We start from the raw sequence: 16,688 nt of genomic DNA on the forward strand, positions 1-16,688 counted from the left end.
CTTTTCCCTTCCTGGTTTGTCCCTCAGCCTCCCAGGGCCATCTCAGCCTCCTGAGCTCCCCTCCCTCCCACTGCTGTTTCTGCCATTCCCACCCAAGCAAGCAGCCCTCTCTTGAGGGCACAGGGCTGAAGGGAATCGGCAGCAGGTTTTGCCGGTGAGCTGGCTGCATCACCAACAGCACAGGCATAATTCACATGACCTGCTACCTGTCTTGTCATGTCACCACAAACATCTGCTTCCACAAAACAGCAAAAGAAAGGAAAAGCAAAAGGCCTTCTCTGGGAGGCACTCCAGCCCGAGGAGCAGGAGAGATGCAGTGCTTGTCACGCTGCATAAAGAAACCCCTTTCATCAGAGGCAAGATCATAGCTCAGCTCTTTGAATTGCAGCAAAGCTTCTCGGTGGCTCCTCAGGCAGGGTTGGCACAGCCCCCATCTCTGCTCACACTTCGCAGCCGGCTGCACCCTGGGAGCAGCTCTGCTGGGTAACGCTTTTTTCTGATAGATAGCGTCTTACAAACAAAACAAAGAGCTAGTGGCTTTGAAGTCCTTCCAGGAATCCTGTGATGCCGGCAGAGAAGGCTCCTTGCTGTTTGTGAGGGAAAAGCCTCCTTTCCATCCTCCAGCCAGGTGCAGTACAGACACCCCTAGCCTCTTCCCTGCTCCCTGTGCAGGACAGACGCCTGGGGTGCCTTGCATGGGCTGGCCATGAGACCCAGGGACAATCTAGGGAGCTACCTGAAGGGAACTTTGGCGCAACAGGAGAACCATTTCTTCAGCATAAATCATATTTGACCCAGGAGGGGGGACAGGCCCAGGGGCTTGATGAGAGCAGCTCCCTGGCAGGATTGGGGTGAGCGGGTGCCCCACGCTGTGTGCACGTGGGGAATCCCCAAGGCAGGGAGGGGCTGGGGGCCCCAGCAGCTGAAGGCAGAGCTGCAGGCAGGACTGAAGGCAGAGCAGGGGAGCTGAGCTGCAGGCCGGGCGGTGGGCAGAGCAGCAGACAACTAAAGGCAGGGCAGCAGGCTGGGCTGATGGCTGGGCAGCAGGCAGGGCTGCAGGCAGGAGAAGCAGCTGGGCAGCAGGCAGGGCAGTGGGCTGGGCTGAAGGCAGGACAGGCAGCTGGGCAGCAGGCAGGGCTGAAGGCAGGGCTGAAGGCAGGACAGGCAGCTGGGCAGCAGGCAGGGCTGAGGGCAGGGCAGCGGGCAGGGCTGCAGGCAGGGCAGGGCAGCGGGCAGGGCAGCGGGCAGGCGGTGCCCGCCGCAGCGGCAGCGCTGCCCAGCAGATGGCGGCGGTGCCGTGGCCGCGGGGCACCGCCGCCCGCCCCGGGGCCGAGCCGCCGCCGCCGCCGCCGCTGCCGCCCCGCGCGCTGCCCCGCGCCAGCCCCGCGCCCGTGCTCCGCCCGCCGGCGGGGCCCGCGGCACCCCCGGCCGGCGCGGAGCGGAGCGGGGCGGGAGGGCGGGGAGCGGGAGCTGCGTGCGTGCGTGCCCCCTCCCCGCCCCGGCTCCCACCCCCCGCTATAAGGAGCGCGGCGGCGGGCGCCGCTCCGCATTGCATGACAGCTCCTTCCCGGGCGCGCAGCTCCCGCCGCGAGGCTCTGCCGCCCGTGGAGCCTTCACTGGGGCAGAGACGCCCCCTCCCCGCCTTCTTCCAGGCCTCCGCCTCACCTCGCCCCCTCCCCAGCCACCCCCGCCCGTGACCTTGCCGTCCGGCAGCCCTAGAGTAAGAGCAGAGGCAGCCTGGGGAGGTAACAGTGCTGGATCGGGGAGCTACCTTGGGATGAACTAGCCAGGGAACCCCGGAGAAATATTCCTCCTAGGAAGGAGAGAGGAAGCCCCATCCCACTTACGGGGTGGGGGGGGGGGTGGGGGAAGAAAGCAGAAAGAAAAAGAGGATTTAAAGAGCGTCTTTACCCTCTTTGTTGAATGAGAAGGACAGAGGAGGACCACCAAGATGAGCACTAGCAGTAAGTACAGCTTTCCCCTGCCTTTGCTATGGGAACAGGGCTGATTCTGCATGGTTCTGGCTGGGAGGAATCAGAAAGAAAATGTCACACCAGGCTTGACAAGCCTAATGGGATGGATTTCTTTTCTTTCTTTTTTTCTTTTTTTCTTTTTTTTTTGTTCCCTGCTTCTTGCTTTCTGACAGTGTGTGGCTTTGCTGGCCCTTCTCTTTCTTGTGGGCTGGGCCATGGTGCTTGTCTCCACTGAGTACTTTTTAGGTTGTATTTCTGGGGTTTGGAGGGCAGATCATGGACTAAAATGTCGATATGCAACATGATGAGGGGGAGCCAGGAGCACTCTGACAGGCAGTAGGCTCACTTGCTAATGCCACCGCCTACCTATAAAGAGGCGTTGGGGGAACAGTCAACGGGGAGGAGGAGCAGCATCAGGGCAAGGAGAGACCCAGGGCAAGGAGGGAGCTGAGCAAAGCACAGGTGTAATACAGAAAAACATATACCTTCTCCTGCAGCTGGAGATGTGGGTGTTTCTATTGTGTGTGTGTGTGTGTGTGAGAAACAGGGACAGTGACTTTCATGTGCTATGTATGAATTGCTCAAGAAGCAGAGCAGAGCTTAGAAATATACTGCATAATAGCATAATTGGCACCTATTAATAACATTGCTTCATTGCTAACATTGCTTCTTTTTGTGTCCTTGTTGAAAAGTGTGGAGAGATTGATCAGGCTTGATCAAGTCACAATCAATTTCTTTTTCCTCCCTGTTATTATCTGTGACTGCTGTATCCACCTTGCTAGCAGAACTTTGGTCTGTTCCTCTAAAAAAACACACTCCAACAAGCCCCTGGCCAAAGCAGTCAATGCTGATTGCCACCTGAGTGTTCTTCTCCTGGGATAGGTGCCCTCACTCCTTTGGGTCCTGCAGGCTATGCAAAGCAAGGGGAACTCCCCCAGGCAGAAAGTGGCAGAGCAGTGACTTCTCCATCCCATCTGCATGTTGAGGTTTCTCAATCTGAAGGTTTGGGGTGGTTCCCAAGCAGAACAGCATGAAAAATTCCTTGGCACGTTGCAGGCAACAGAACAGGTGATTCCAGATCTGTTGGACTGCGTCAGAGGCAAGAAAACTTTCCAGGTGCCCTCCACACGAGCTGCACCTGGGACATGGGCTCATGACCCTTCTGGGGGGAGCCTCTAGGCCAGCAGTGCTTGGATAGGAAACAATAGGGACCAATTCCTTCCTAACCCTGCTAGATGCATGATAACAAAAGGTTCCTCCCTCTCTGTCTCTCTGGGTGATGAACTCCAGGTCTGATGTAGAGGTGGTGTGGCAAGGTGGGATGGTACATGGTGCTTGCTGGCTTCAATGACCAGCATGGTTAGGTAAGACACAAAGGGATGTAAAAGGGCTTCTTCTAAGCAAATTTTGACAAATGTGTTGTTCCTTCTGGGGGGGATTCCTTTCCTGCTCTTAATAGCCAGCTTGGATGCTGATAATGATAAGGACTGTTAATGAAGCCGGCATATCATAACTATCTGATTGCACCACAGAGCTCCTTTCTTGGGTCCTCCCCTGTGTGGGCAGAGGTGCCAACCAAAGCCAGGTGTGCTGTCTGCCTGTTGCTGTGACATAACTAGGAGGGAGGCCACCAGGCAATGGTGAGGGCAGAGAGCCAGCAGTCTCCCGGGGTGCGCTCCTGCCTCTACACTGACTTGCTCTGTCACCTTAGGCACATCGCTTTGCTCTGCTTTGGCTACCCTGTTTTCCCAACAGCAGGCTGGTACCATGGCTCTTGCCCAGCACTCCGTAGGGCTCTGCAATTTTTGCATAAATATTACCATTACCTTTCTCTGTGTAGCCATGTGTTTTAGTTAAGGTTTGGGAAGTTCATAACTGTTGCTGTTTGTTTCCAGTGCTGTAGGTTGATTATTTGCAGTGGGTACCTTTAGGGAACCGCCTTTTTCATGTAAGGGTTGTGCAAGTACTGGGGGATACTGGGCTCTGCCCTGTGAGACTCCCAGGATTCTCCTAAGTAGCTGAGGGTATCAAAGTGGGGCTTTCCACACCCAAACACCGCCTTATGTCTGTTCTTAGCAATACGATGTTCCTCTCCTAGTTTGTACCGTGAGCAAGGCACGGGGAACGAGGCCACCCCTTTTGTCAGCGTTTTCCACAGCTGGAGCGAATGCTGCCGAAAGCTGCGTCTCTCCTCTTGCCTCTGCCTAACCCAGCCCTGCGCTGCCCTGCCCTGCGCCGCATCGCTCAGGGCCGTGCGTGCCTGCGAGCGGAAGGGCAGCACAGGAGCCTCATGCCAGTGTCCTCTGTGCCATTTTGATTTCGCCCTGCTGATGCCGTCTGGCTGCGACCCGCGATGGCTCTGGCTTGCAGCCCTTTGTTAGCAGCTGGTTGCCGAGAGGTGCGTGGGGCCACTTGTTGGTCAGAGAAGCGAGCTGCTTGCAGAGCCGGCGTGCACGGCATTGCCTCCCAGGCCTGGCCAGCCTCTGCTGTTCTCTGCATTCATTTCCAAGCACTTGCGGTGTTAACGATTGAGGGCTCAGGAGCAACAGGGTCCAGCCTGTGTGCCCAGCTGGCTCAGCTACACTCCAGCCTCCCAAATCTGATCCCTCCTGGTGCTTGAGACTAGCTGCAGGGTTGTGAGGATGATGAATCCATGTTGTAGGGAGTGTGCCTCTGGATCATAGCCCCATGCACAGATGCGGCTGCAGTACTGGTGTTTCGGGGCTGGTAAATCAATGATACAGTGACTTTTTGTCCCCAGCTGCATATCAGATCTGTGAATTCCCACCTGTTCTTTCCATTTTAATGCCTGGATTTTGATAACACCTCTATCCTGTCTGAAGCTGATGTGAGGCAGGAAATGTGGGGCTGTGGGCCACTGTGCTGGCCTCAAGCCACGCTGCTGTGCACAGCTTCTGGCGAGGCCTCCGGGGAGCTCTGTGCAGGATCTGCCATCCTCAGGCCAGGCGGCGCAGGTGTCTGCGACCCTGCTGCTGGCACAGCACGCAGGCACCCTGGATGCCCTTGCTGCGGGAGGGGAGCTGCTTTCCACCTCCAAACATGTCCCAGGGCTGGATGCCTTGCGTCATCCTCTCCTGTGATGCTGGGAAGGCAAAGCCATATGGAAATGCTGCTCCTAGGGGAGAGGAAAAGGCCCTTGATCTCGGGTGTAAACTCATGTCCTGGGGCTGCAGAGGAGATCAAGCAGGCCTGAGGGTGCAAGGATGGTCCTGGCCAGGAAAGCAGCCTCTCCTTCCCAGTGCAGCAGGCACACAGCATGCGTTTGGAGGGCGCAGTGTTGATATTTACATTAGCTACGCTATTTATACCTCCCACTCCAGTTAGCACTGCTAATTGGTTGCAAATAGATTCATAAGGTTATAAATAGGTCCGTCAGTGCTGCGCTGCACTTTCATTGAAGCTGGATCCTGTGGTACAAACCATTGCCAAAGAGCAGGTGCCTTAAAATCACCTTTTAAAATCCTCCAGTTTCTGGGCTTCAACGTCTCCCTGAGAAACTGGCCCTGTGCAGAGGGCCTAATGCAGCGGACTCTAGGTTTGCATTCACTAGAAGGTAAAGGACTGAAGTTGTCAACTGCCCTGGGGCTTTGAGACTCACTGAAATGAATGTGAATAATCCCTTTGGCTGCTTTGAAGGTAGCGACCGTGTTTGGGTGCCGTAGGTCTGTGCAGTGAGTGAGTACAGCCTGCAAAGACAGCAGATCACGAGCCATGCCAGAGGGACCTGTGGGAGCTGGCATTCGCACACCATCTGTGTCAGGGTGGGACAGAGGCTGCTGGGAGTCTTGGCACTGGTCTCAGTGGGAGCAAGATGCCCCTTGCCATTATGGGCCACTCCTGTCTAAGCAAAGATGCAGCAAAACTCCCAGAGGACCCTGGCAAACTCCTGGGTCAAATCTGGTTTGGCAGGCTCTGGACCAGGGCTGCAATGGGAGGTAGAAAATGGCTCAGAAGTTAGAAGATCTTCCAGTCTCCTCCTTGTCTCCAGCAAGTGCCCTGAAGAGGAAAACTAGAATCTGCCCCTGTGCCAAGTTAACTGAGAAGAAAAAAACAAGCGCAACCTATCTCCTGTCTTGTTCCCTTTGAGCAGCTGATGGCCTGTTAGAGCAGGGGAAGGTCTTGCAAAGGGTTTGGTGTATGAGGTAGAAAGCTCCCCCAGACCATCCTCAAAAAGCTGGGAAAGGAGATGTGAGGAAAGGCTGGCTGGTTAAGCATTTGGGCAGGAAGGTTTCATGACAGATACTGATGAATGCAGCATGTTTGCTTGGTTATTTTTGTCTTCTAAATCATACTCCCTGTTACATGGTGATCCACTAAGTATAATTACCCAGTAATCTCTAGGCACATGTGGTTACAAGGTGTTTACCAGCAAACTCTGTTAAGTCCCTGTGTAATTAAAGAGGAATCATATGGTGCTGCATGTCTCTAGGAGCTCTAGCACTGCCCTTTCCAGCTCATCAGCCAGGGTGATTCACTGTCTTGTCTCCCCACCCAGTGGGGTAGGACCTGCTAAGGACATGTTATTGCTCCGGTGTTTAGAAGTGCAGCGAACCCAGAGGGATCAGCCCATCCGTGTGTCAAGCAGTGTTAGTTTCCTCCCTTTGAGAAGGCTCTGTTTTTTGCAGGGATTACGCCAGGCCTGAGGGGCTCTGGTACACATGAGCCTTTGGATGAGCCTCTCCTGCCTTAGCACCAAAGGTTCCTGTTCAACATTGGTTCCCATTTCATTTAGCTGTACCACAATACCCACCCATGCTCCCTGTTCCAGGAGTCTCTGCAATGCTGGAGGTTACCACGTGCAAGCAATAAACAAGGGACAAAGCATGGCTCCAGCAAGGGGGACCCAGCAGGGTGAGATGCTGCCCAGTGCAGCGGTGTCAATGCCTAGCCCCTGAGGGCTTGGTGAGATGGGCTCTGTCACTGAGTGAGCCCTCACGTTCCTCATCCCCTGGTCTGCCAGCAGTTGCTGGGAAGGTGGGCAGGCTCTTCACATGCAGCTGCGTGACAGGGAAGAGGCTGGTCCCCAAGTAGAAGTCTTCTCTCCTGGGCAGAATAATATGGAGAAGGTTTGCAAAAGGGTGAGAGAGCGTTAAGGAAGACTGAAGTAGACTAGGAGTTCAAAGCATCCTTGGAGATGGGACAAAGAGGAAAGATGCAGGTGCATCTGTAGGCAGGGAGAGATTTATACAGAGCATTGCAAGAGATGAAAAACTACCTTCCTAGTATGTCTCCCCCAAATTAACCATGAGCTCCAAAATGAACTGCCTAGTGTCCATGCTTCTCCAGGGAGGGCTGCAGCACTGAATTTTGCAGAACTGGGGTGCTGAGGGGAGCTCCAGGCTCTCCACTCCCATCTTGCTCCCCTCCTTTGATACTGAACCCCGACTCCACTGCAACAAACAGCCTTCTGCAAATCATCCCCTCTGTTCTCCTGGGGCAGCCTAGGAAAGGGACAATTGTCCGTTGTGTTCATTTTGGTGCCAACCCAGAAAACACAGAACCTAGGCAGCTTCTCTCTGTCCTCAGGCTGGTGGATGGACTCTCTCCTCTCACCAAGCTACATTCAGGCTTTCCTGCAAACCTTCTTTCTTGGCAGTTTGCCCCTCAAAGAGCAGCAGCCATGGAAAGTGGCCCTGCAGGCCAATGGAGTGCGTGCTGTAAAGTCAATCGAATCAATTGAATTATTTCAAGGGCCTGCCATGCTCTTATAAAATAAATAGCAAGTTTCCTAATGACAGTGATGATCAGTTTAGCTAGATAATTGTATTTGTGATGCCAGCAGGCTGGACTAATGACAGACTGTCCTGCTATCAACAAGGATAGTGGTGCTGCCTTTGCTCCCTGCAAATCTGCAAAGGAGTGGAAGCAAACCCACCCAGTTGCTGCCAGACCCTGTAGTCTTATCGTGATGGTGCCATAATGAAGTGGCTGGAACATCTAATTAGATATTTTTAGACTAAATACATCCATGCCTCTCAGCTGTGAGCACTGCAGCACCTCCAGAAAGCATCCTAGGGGTAGGCTGGTGATGGCAAGGTCTCAGGAGGAGAGTGATGGGGGAAGAAGGGGCCTTCATAGAGGGAAGGGGTACTAGAAGTGATCTCAATAGCCCAACGAAAGGCAGAGCCTAAGTTCTGATGTTTCAGCCCCAGGAAGCCTACTTGTGAGCAGCTCAGGGCAGGCACAGCTGGGTGGTGGGAGCCTGCATTGGAGAAGGTAGTTCTTGCTGGGGGACATGTACACCATCCTGAGTCCTCTGTCCAGCCTCTCTGCCTTTTGTGTCCACAGGCTGATTCCCCAGTGATGTAGAGTGAGAAGTGCCATGGTGCATGACCCTGATGGACATGCCTTGCTATCTAGAAAAGGGCTATCTGAGGCTTAACGTTGCCAAACTGATCAGGTGTGGCAGCAACCTCAGGCACACAGTTCCCACATATTTGTTGGTGGCTCAGTTATGGCTTTTCGTAGGCCAGCGTTTATACATTTTTAAGTTTCAGGTATGGTCCACTGAATCTTTTATTGATATCAGCCATAAGCCCTGGGCTAGGAACTGATCTGCTGCTTGGGGCTGAAATCCGAAAGAAAAAGGAGCCAGTGCTGTGGTTTCCTTATGTAGCCTGTCTGACCTTCCTTTCTTCTTACCCTTTTGCCTTTGTAAAGTCCTTCTCTGAGCCCCAAGCGTCACTTGTTTTTCTGTTCATGCACATTTTATTCCTTTTCCACTTTGAACCATTGTGTTGGAGACCTGGACAACTGGAAAAATCCTTGGGAGAACAGTAGTCTCTAGAGAGCTGGGCTGTGTGAGAAGGGAGTACATGCCTTGCTGATTTGAAGCTATTCTGGTGGGGTCTGTGTTCCTTCTTGCAAGCGGTGGCACTCCTTGGGGAGCCCCAAACTGCTGTTGGGCCATGAAAGGTGCTTTTTTTTTTTTCCTGCTAAACCCAGAGCCTGCCCTTAGCCCAACTGGAGCCCGTGGCAGATTTCCCTGAGCATGTTTCAGGATTTGACCTGTTATCGCAGTAGTGGATTGTAGGAAGCTTTCTCAGATGTGCATAGCCAGGCTGTAGTGTGCAGCTGGACCCAGGCCAGGACTTGGTGCAAGTTCCCAAGGTGTGTGGCGCCAGTACAGTACCCCTCACAAATATGCTTGTAGCATCTCTCATTCGCAAAAGCATGTTTTAAGGCCCTGCGTGTCCTTCCCACCACCTGTGATTTGCACTGGTTGACCCTGAAGATCTGGCCCCTTTCCTCTTGGTGACCATCTTCCTGCCAACCTGGGAACACCCATGGGCAGAGTCTCCGGGAAGACTGCCCTGCCCAGGGGCGCTTGCAAAGGGGGAGCTATTTTTAAAGTGGCTATGGAGCTGGCAGGGTTGGTGTTGGTTTGCTCCCCTCTCTCAGCAGCACTTGCTGGGACATGTCAGGCGTCGTGGCTGGAATCTCCTGGCGCTGCAGCTGCTCCTGCGCAGCCCAGATTCCCAGGGGAGGCGGGGAGAGCCCTGCCAGGCGGCCAGGCCGGGGGGCTGTTTCACCCCCTCGTCAAGAACTTTTCCCTACTGAAAGCTTTTTAAAAGAGGGGGAGGAGGAGAGGGGAAGGAAGCTGTGTGTGAAACTCATTTCCCTTGTGTGTCCAGAAGCTGCAGCCCATCCGAGCTTCTCAGGAGTGTGGTGCTGCACAAGCTGGCCTGCAAGGAGGGTGGCTGCCGTCATGCTGGGGCATCTTTGCGAATGACCAGACTTCATGGCCTTGCCCACCAGGCAGGGGTGGATCAAGACTCACTTTGCCGCTGCTGCTGCCCAGCCTGTTATCTGCCGTGTTAAATCACTGAACGCTCTTCCTGGGCAAAATAATCCCCCAGCCAGCTCAGCCACAATGGCACCTAACTAGGGATAGGTTTGGGGGTTGTTCTTCCTCCAGAAGTTACTCCTTTTTTCCTTATCTTGGCTCTGGGCCATTAAGGAGCTAGCAAGTTGATAAACTTTGAGAAGCCGAAGATATCAGAGGACTGGGCAGCTCAGAGTTGGCAGAGAGCTGGGATGGGAGGCAGAGGCTGGCTGGGGATAGGGGCAGATGGAGGGCTGTGATGTTGTTCAGGTGCTTGATGCTGGATGACAAGTCACTCACAGCCAGGGGGGTCAGTCCTCCATTGGGCAGCCCTTGCAGAGCTTAGTTGCCCCATCTCAGTTCCAACTGGGACAAAAACCATTCAGAAGAGAAGGTCTCAGTGGTCTGGGGTCTCTGGGACATAGCTGGGAGCACTGTGAGAGAAGGTTTTGTCACCCAGCTGATTTGTCTGCCAGTGGCTGCAAAGTCTGCATCATCTAGGGACTTGAGGATGCTTGTGTACGAACAGGCTCGCAGACAAGTCTCTGGCCTGCCGCAGGTCCCCATGTCTCATGCTTGCCCCGCTAGCTGCAATTTAGCAATCCTGTACTGAGTACAGCAAAGGCATGGAAAAACTCTCCTTGCTTGCCACAATGAAATGGGGGCTGGGACAGGCAAGGCCCTCTTCCCAGAGAGCCTCCAGCTCATGCATGGAGACCCTGGCGGATGGAGCAGACCCCACTTGCTCTTACCGCTTAGCTCAAATGCAGCCCGTGCCACAGGCGCTGGGGCTGGGCAGTGCTCGGAGGTGTGCTGTGCGGCTCAGTGCCGGCTTCTCCTGCTGTTTGAGCAGGCTGCTCTGCTCCGGATTTTCCCTCTCTCTGCTTGTATCGCAGCAGTCCTCAGAGTGTGGTAGAGTGCAGGCTTCCCGGGGATCTCGCCTGCGCTCACACAGCCTCTCTCGTCTCTGCACAGATCACAGCAAAGCGCTGGTCCCTGCAAACTCCTCCCTCTCTGCCTCAGACAGCTCTGCCCTGCGCGGTCCCGCTCTGGGGGCTGGGGGGGGGGGCAGGGGGTGACCCTTCTCATCTCACTGCTCTCCTGTCTGCCTCGGTGCTGTCTGCATCACCTCCGTGTCCTCAGAGGATGAAGAAGGTGGGGCAAGGTAAGAGGAGTTCCTTTTAACGGCTTACGTGCTATAAATAGCCGCGTCACCCAAGTATCGTCTGAGAGTGATGTGACAGAGTCTGGGCACTGGGCGATGCGCCGCGTTCCTTATAGACACACCCAACATTTGGTCATTTGAGCTGATGGAAAAGGGCTCCTGCAGGTCCCGCCTGTGACACACAGCATGTCATCGCATTAGCGCGCTGTGGGACACCTCTCAGGTTATGCACAGCGTAATCCCATCTGGCAACAGCCGAGGCCGGCATCCTGCAGCGAGGTCGGCATGTGTGCACCTCGCTGGCAGAGGCAGCCAGGCAGCTTGCAACAGGGAGCCTCTACCCTGCAGCGAAGGCTGAGCAGCCTGCCTTCGGCTTGCACCAGGCTGCGCCTGGGCCCAGGTGGTGTGGCAGGGTCTGGGCCATGGAGGCACGGAGGTTTCTTTGGTATGCATGTCAGGCCTTCCCTTGGGAAGGATGGGGAAAATGGCTTTTCTGTAGGGAATAATCAGCTCAGGGAGAGAAGTGTTTTCCCTGGTGCTGGTGATGTGCCTCCGTGGTCCCTGAATGCTCTTTCACTCCCTCCTTCTAGGCTGGGCTGTAGGTAAGGTTTGGTCAAAAACCCTTGGTCCTCCCTATTCATCCAGACTGTCTCCAGAGAAATTCAGATCTTGGGGCTGTCTGGTGCCTTCGGAGGGGGAGTTTTGATTGCAATGACAAAATATCTCCTACCTCCTGAATATCTCATACCTCTTCACCACCAGTATTGGAACCAAGCACTACAGGCAGCTTCCTAGCTTATATGTACATGGGAACAAGCAGAGAAACACAGCCATCTTAAGAAGCCTCCCTTCATCTAGCCACAGACAGTGGGCACTAAGGCACAAAGCCAGGTGATTCCCCAGCTCCCAGCCCTTTTTTCAGTGAACAAAATGATCTCCTTATATAGCCTACTTCAGGGGACTTGTGCTGCTGCCCCTGCCTTCTGCTGCAGCTGTCCCCTTGGAGGGGTGCGGGTTGGTCCTGATCCTCCTCCTCAGTGGGAGGGAGGTCCTGGACGAGCAGAGGTACCAGCACCTCGCTGGAGGCAGCGTAGGGCACTTCCCAGGCTGGCCAGGTGGCACTTGTGTGGGGAACGGGGAAGTTCTTCCCTCCCCTGCTTTTTAAAAAAGAAAAGTCACTGCCTCCACGGTGAGTGATGTGGTGATGATGGCTCGTGATGGGTTACATGTAAAATCCCTCGCATCCCTGAGGATGCTACCAGTTGAAAGCTTTTATGGCATTTTAAAAATAGCCGCAGAGCGGGAGAGAATGAGAAGATGGATGGGTAGGTGGATCCCTAATAAGGAGAGAAGAGGAAACACAGCCAGAGAGGGAATGGAAAGACTTCAGTGAACGGCATGTGAGTGATTACTGGGGGCAGGGAGTGGTGTGGTCATACTGTGCCGCTGCGCTGTGTGCCCAGCGGGAACTGGAAACCCTATAAAAAGCCTGGATGTGAGATATGCTCCTCACACGTGCCTGTGAGAGGGATGGGACAGCATCAGCTCGGCGTCTCTGCTGAACACACTCACTTTTAATGGCTACTTGTAGAATGAAGTAATCCCTGACTTTAGATAGCTGGCCTGGGCTCGCTTCTGCTGCTGCTTTTGCTTGATACCCTGAACATCTCCAGGCTGATCTGTGCTGCTTCCCCTGCCTTGAGGCATCAGCCCGGCCAGGGAGCTGACAGATGAAACTGGCCCTGGCCCCCCCAAAACACGACCCTTCACACCTGAGCTGAGCTGAAGTGATTTGACAAGAGAGGCATGCTAGGGGTGAGGTCTCTGCTCTGTCTTGTGGGTTTCTATGATCTGATAGCTCATGGCATCCAAGGGCAAGGTTTGGTTGATCTGGGGCCCTGGCAGAGCTGTGGTGGCTCCTGGAAAGGCTCCGTTTTCCAATGCTGAGCTGGCACAGCGGTCCCAGGGCCCTTGGCAGAAGGTCCCCTTCAGGAGGAGAGGCTCAGCTTTGCCTTGCGTCACTGTCGGTGCCGTGTCCCCAGTGCCGGGAAGTGGTTCCAGAGCTGCTGTGCAGCCTGGGCCCATCCCTGCGCTTGTGGCAGTCCTCCCCCATCGCTCAGGGAAGATTATACGGAGTGTCTCCAAGAAATGCTAATTGCTTTGGCTTGCACAGCAGAGCCACTGGGCATTCAGAGCTCTTAGTCAGCTCAGAGATCTGCCAGAACCTTCCTCTCCTTCCCCCGGAAAACTAGCAGAGGTCCAAAACATGCTGTTGCTGATCACCACCTGCCTGGACCCCAGCTGAGCTGCAGGCCTGCATGCAGGATTGGCCCAGCCTCCAAGGCACCGGTGGTCCCAAATGCCCCTGAGGCAGAGTGCGGTGTGGTTTTGTTGGACCCTGCGGCGTTGTGGCCTCAGGTGAAGCACCACGAGCTCAACCCCTGGCAGGCAGAGTGTGGGGTCAAATGCATCTCTGCTGTTGGAGCAAGGGTGGCTGGAGAGATGGCAGGAGTTCCCCTTCCTGGGGGAACAGGCCTGAGCACGACAGATCTTGTGCTGCAGCAGAAGCCTTCAGTGCTTTTCTGCCTTGTGTCCTCTCTGGACCCCTCTGCCACCGCCACCCTCTTCTGCTCTGCTTGTGCTGCCGGCAATTAAAACTCTTTGAGGCTGGCCTGGCGGGGCCGCGCTTGGTGCTGGCTGTTGGGAAGCATTCCTTGGCTTTCTCCCCGCTCGAAGCGCAGTGAAAACTCCACAAACAAGACTCCTCTGTCAAACTCACCAGCCTGTCACATCTAGGCCATCACCCCCCTGCTCTCCCTGGCTTGCTTCTCCCCTCCCCCCCCCCCCCCCCCGCCCCTTTCCTCTCTTCCTCATCAGTTAGGCGAATAATTGGGAAAGCAAAGAAGCAGAGGCCGGCCTGGAAATGGGCTAGCCCTGCCCAGCGCCGCGCTGGGGAATGGGGACGGCAGCGAGAGCGTGTGCTCCCTGGCCTGTGCACTGGCCTTGCTCGTGGAGGGAGGCTGTTGGTCCGCGTGCTTGTTCCCACAGCCTTTCTCCAGCTCACCGCTTTCTACTGCTGGGGCACAAAGGCGAAATATCGAGGTCTTTACCCTGCTGCCTTTGCCAACCCCTGGTGCCGGCCGGTGCCTGGGGAAGGGCAAAGAGGTGCCTTCATGCAACCAACTTCTCTGCTCTGAAAGGGGCCCTTTGCTCAGATGGTGTGGGTCCATGAGGACCCAGGGTAGGGGATGTGCGGCTGCGTGGGTTCTCCTATGTGCTGTGCTTGGGGATGATGACTGTCTGTCCCAGCTGCAGGCTCCAGAGCTCCCTGTGCCGGATGTGACCGGGTGCCAAGTCCAGTCCTGCAGTTCTCCAAGGACTCAGTATCAGCTATGGAGAAATAACTTTTGGAGGAGCATGGGTGCTTTTTGAGCCAGGCCTGTCCTCCCTGCTGAGCTCCCGCTACCCCGCAGGAGGCAGCGTGCTGGCAGTGCTGGCATGGGTCATCTGAGGCTGTCCCAAACTTCTCTCTTCCCGCTCGGTTAGTTAGATGCCATAAAGCGTATGATTGAGGAAATAATTCTGTTCCCTGGCAGGCAGTTTTTGGTTCATTTAAGACAAAAACAAGCACAACAAAGCACCTGTTGATTTTCCCCCTGCCGAAAGAGGACTTGTTCCCTGGAAAATGCTGGCTCTGCTGGGCCCATTGACCACCCGTTAATTGTCACTAATGAGGAGCAGGGCCCGCTGGGGACAAACTGCTGCCTCATCTCGGGAGGGCCGTCGCAGTGGGTGGTGGCTGGTGCACGGAGGGGACGGGAGTGGTGCCCCGGGCGCGGGTGTGTTTGGGCGCGTGAACGGGTTTGTTACGGGCCTTGTGCTGCCCGTGCGGGGAGGCAGCGCTTCGCTCCGCATGGAGCGCTAAGAGGATCTCCGGTGCTTATTGTACACAGATGGATTTATTTACGTGTATATTCCCGGGCGGTGGGGATGGGGAGGGCTCACCTCGCCCTGTCCAGGAGGGAGGGTTAAGCCCTGCAGCCACCCCAGGCCACAGGGAGCACGATGCCGTGGTGCTGCCTGGCAGCGGCACTGATGCCTGTGCTTGGCTGCCCAGTCGGTTTGCGTTTTCTTTTCACCCCAGACTGTGATGAAAGGCACCGAGGGCTTTTAGCAAGAGACAGCCGCGTCTGTCTGCCTGCCGCTTCCCGTGCTGGCAGCCCCCCCTCCTGCTCCTTTTGAAGTTGGGTTTCTGGGCGTATGCAGAAGCCAAGGAGAGCACGAGTGCGGGAAGGAGGAGGGGAGAGGATTGCGTCTCTGCCAAAACCCCTGCATTACATCCAAGGGAATTTATTGTTCCAGACATGCCTCTTGCCCCCTGTCCCTCACTCTGCCATGTCAACCCCGCTGCTCCGGACCCGACATCCCCCGGCACCAAGCCCCGTTCCTGCCCCGCTCAGCGTGTCGCAGCCCGACTGCTGGGTCACCCTGTGAGTGGGGGCCAGGGCGTTGTGGCTTTCCCACCTGTGAGGATGGGCCGGGGGTACCAAAGCCCCCTCCGAGGCTATCGTGCTTGGCAAGGAGGGGCCTGTGCCACCACCAGGCTGGCGGGGGCTGTGTGAGCACTGGTGCAGATGTGCCATTGCTGGTACCCCCTCTCCTGGTGCTCTGTCTCCTGGTGCTCTATCACCTGCTGCCCATCTCTGGCTGCTTTCGTAGCATCCACCCTGATTACTTTTGCTGCTTCTCTCATTCCCCATTTGCTAAAATGGCTGAGCTGTTTTACTTGGTGGCTGCTAGCAGGCAGCAGTGCTTTCCCTGGGAGTTTTGTCAGAGCTGATGCTCCGGGCTCCTGGGGTGCTCTCGGACGCTCTCGCAGACACCCACCCCTCTGACAACCCTCCTCCTCCAGAAGTGTCCGCTCGCTGTCTCTGTGTTTGCCAATCAGCTATTGCGAGGGCAGCTCAGCAGAAGGGGGAACTTCCCCTTTGGGATTTGTCATTTCATTAGAATAAACAGTCAAGTGGGATGTTATTTTCCATTCCAGCTGAGAGAGGTTGTAGTTGCTGTTTTTTGACCCAACCCTGACGTTTATGTTTTAATTCTCTTTGCCTTTAATGAAGTGGTACAGAGAGGCAGGAGCTGAGCATGCTTTGGCAATGGCAGAAGCTTGTGTTTTTGCAGTGCAAGGGATTATGTCAATGTATTTGTGGTTGCATCTCTGCTTCCTATTCTGGCATTGGATTAGGGGTTCAGAAAAGCCCTAAACCATGCAACAAAATGTACTTTGACTCTGCTGTCGCCAGACTCCTTCCACAGCCAGCTGTGGAGATGGCCTGTGGTTGCAGTGTTGGGACCCTTCAAACAGCATGGGTGTTGCTCTGAGGCAGCCTGTGTTCCTCTCGGGTATCTTGGCAGTCTGGCCTTGTGTGCCACCCTGAAACACTTGTGTATGGGGACTCATGGGATGCAGGCAGCCCAGATGGGCTTAGAAATGCCCAATGCAAAACTGGGGTGCACTGGGAGTGCAGTGTGGACAGCTTGTTGCAGCTATGGTGGGCAGAGACCAGCCCTGAGCTGGCGAATCTCACATGACGTGTGGTCACCCAAAGGTTAGGCCAGCCTACCTGCACTGGTAAAAGAAGAAAGGTGCTGAATAACTTGTCCTTGTCCCCAGGCACCCCTCAATCCCTCACCTATGGGA

General features: G+C 55.2%; 1 protein-coding gene across 8 annotated transcripts in view; it reads left to right on the forward strand.

Moving 5' to 3' along the window:
- The first annotated feature begins 1,490 nt into the window (after nt 1–1,490).
- ABLIM3 (actin binding LIM protein family member 3) overlaps nt 1,491–16,688 on the forward strand; it is a 65,361-nt gene continuing 50,163 nt past the window's right edge. For 3 of the 8 annotated variants that reach the window (XM_064521034.1, XM_064521035.1, XM_064521036.1), the window contains exon 1: nt 1,491–1,964. In XM_064521034.1, the coding sequence (XP_064377104.1) occupies nt 1,952–1,964 (13 nt within the window). In that variant the 5' untranslated portion in view covers nt 1,491–1,951. The remainder of the gene's footprint in view (nt 1,965–16,688) is intronic. The other 5 variants (XM_064521041.1, XM_064521039.1, XM_064521040.1 and 2 more) reach the window with 3 other exon arrangements.

The sequence above is a fragment of the Dromaius novaehollandiae genome, chromosome 15 (genome assembly GCF_036370855.1).
Source record: "Dromaius novaehollandiae isolate bDroNov1 chromosome 15, bDroNov1.hap1, whole genome shotgun sequence".
NCBI classification, from domain to species: domain Eukaryota; kingdom Metazoa; phylum Chordata; class Aves; order Casuariiformes; family Dromaiidae; genus Dromaius; species Dromaius novaehollandiae.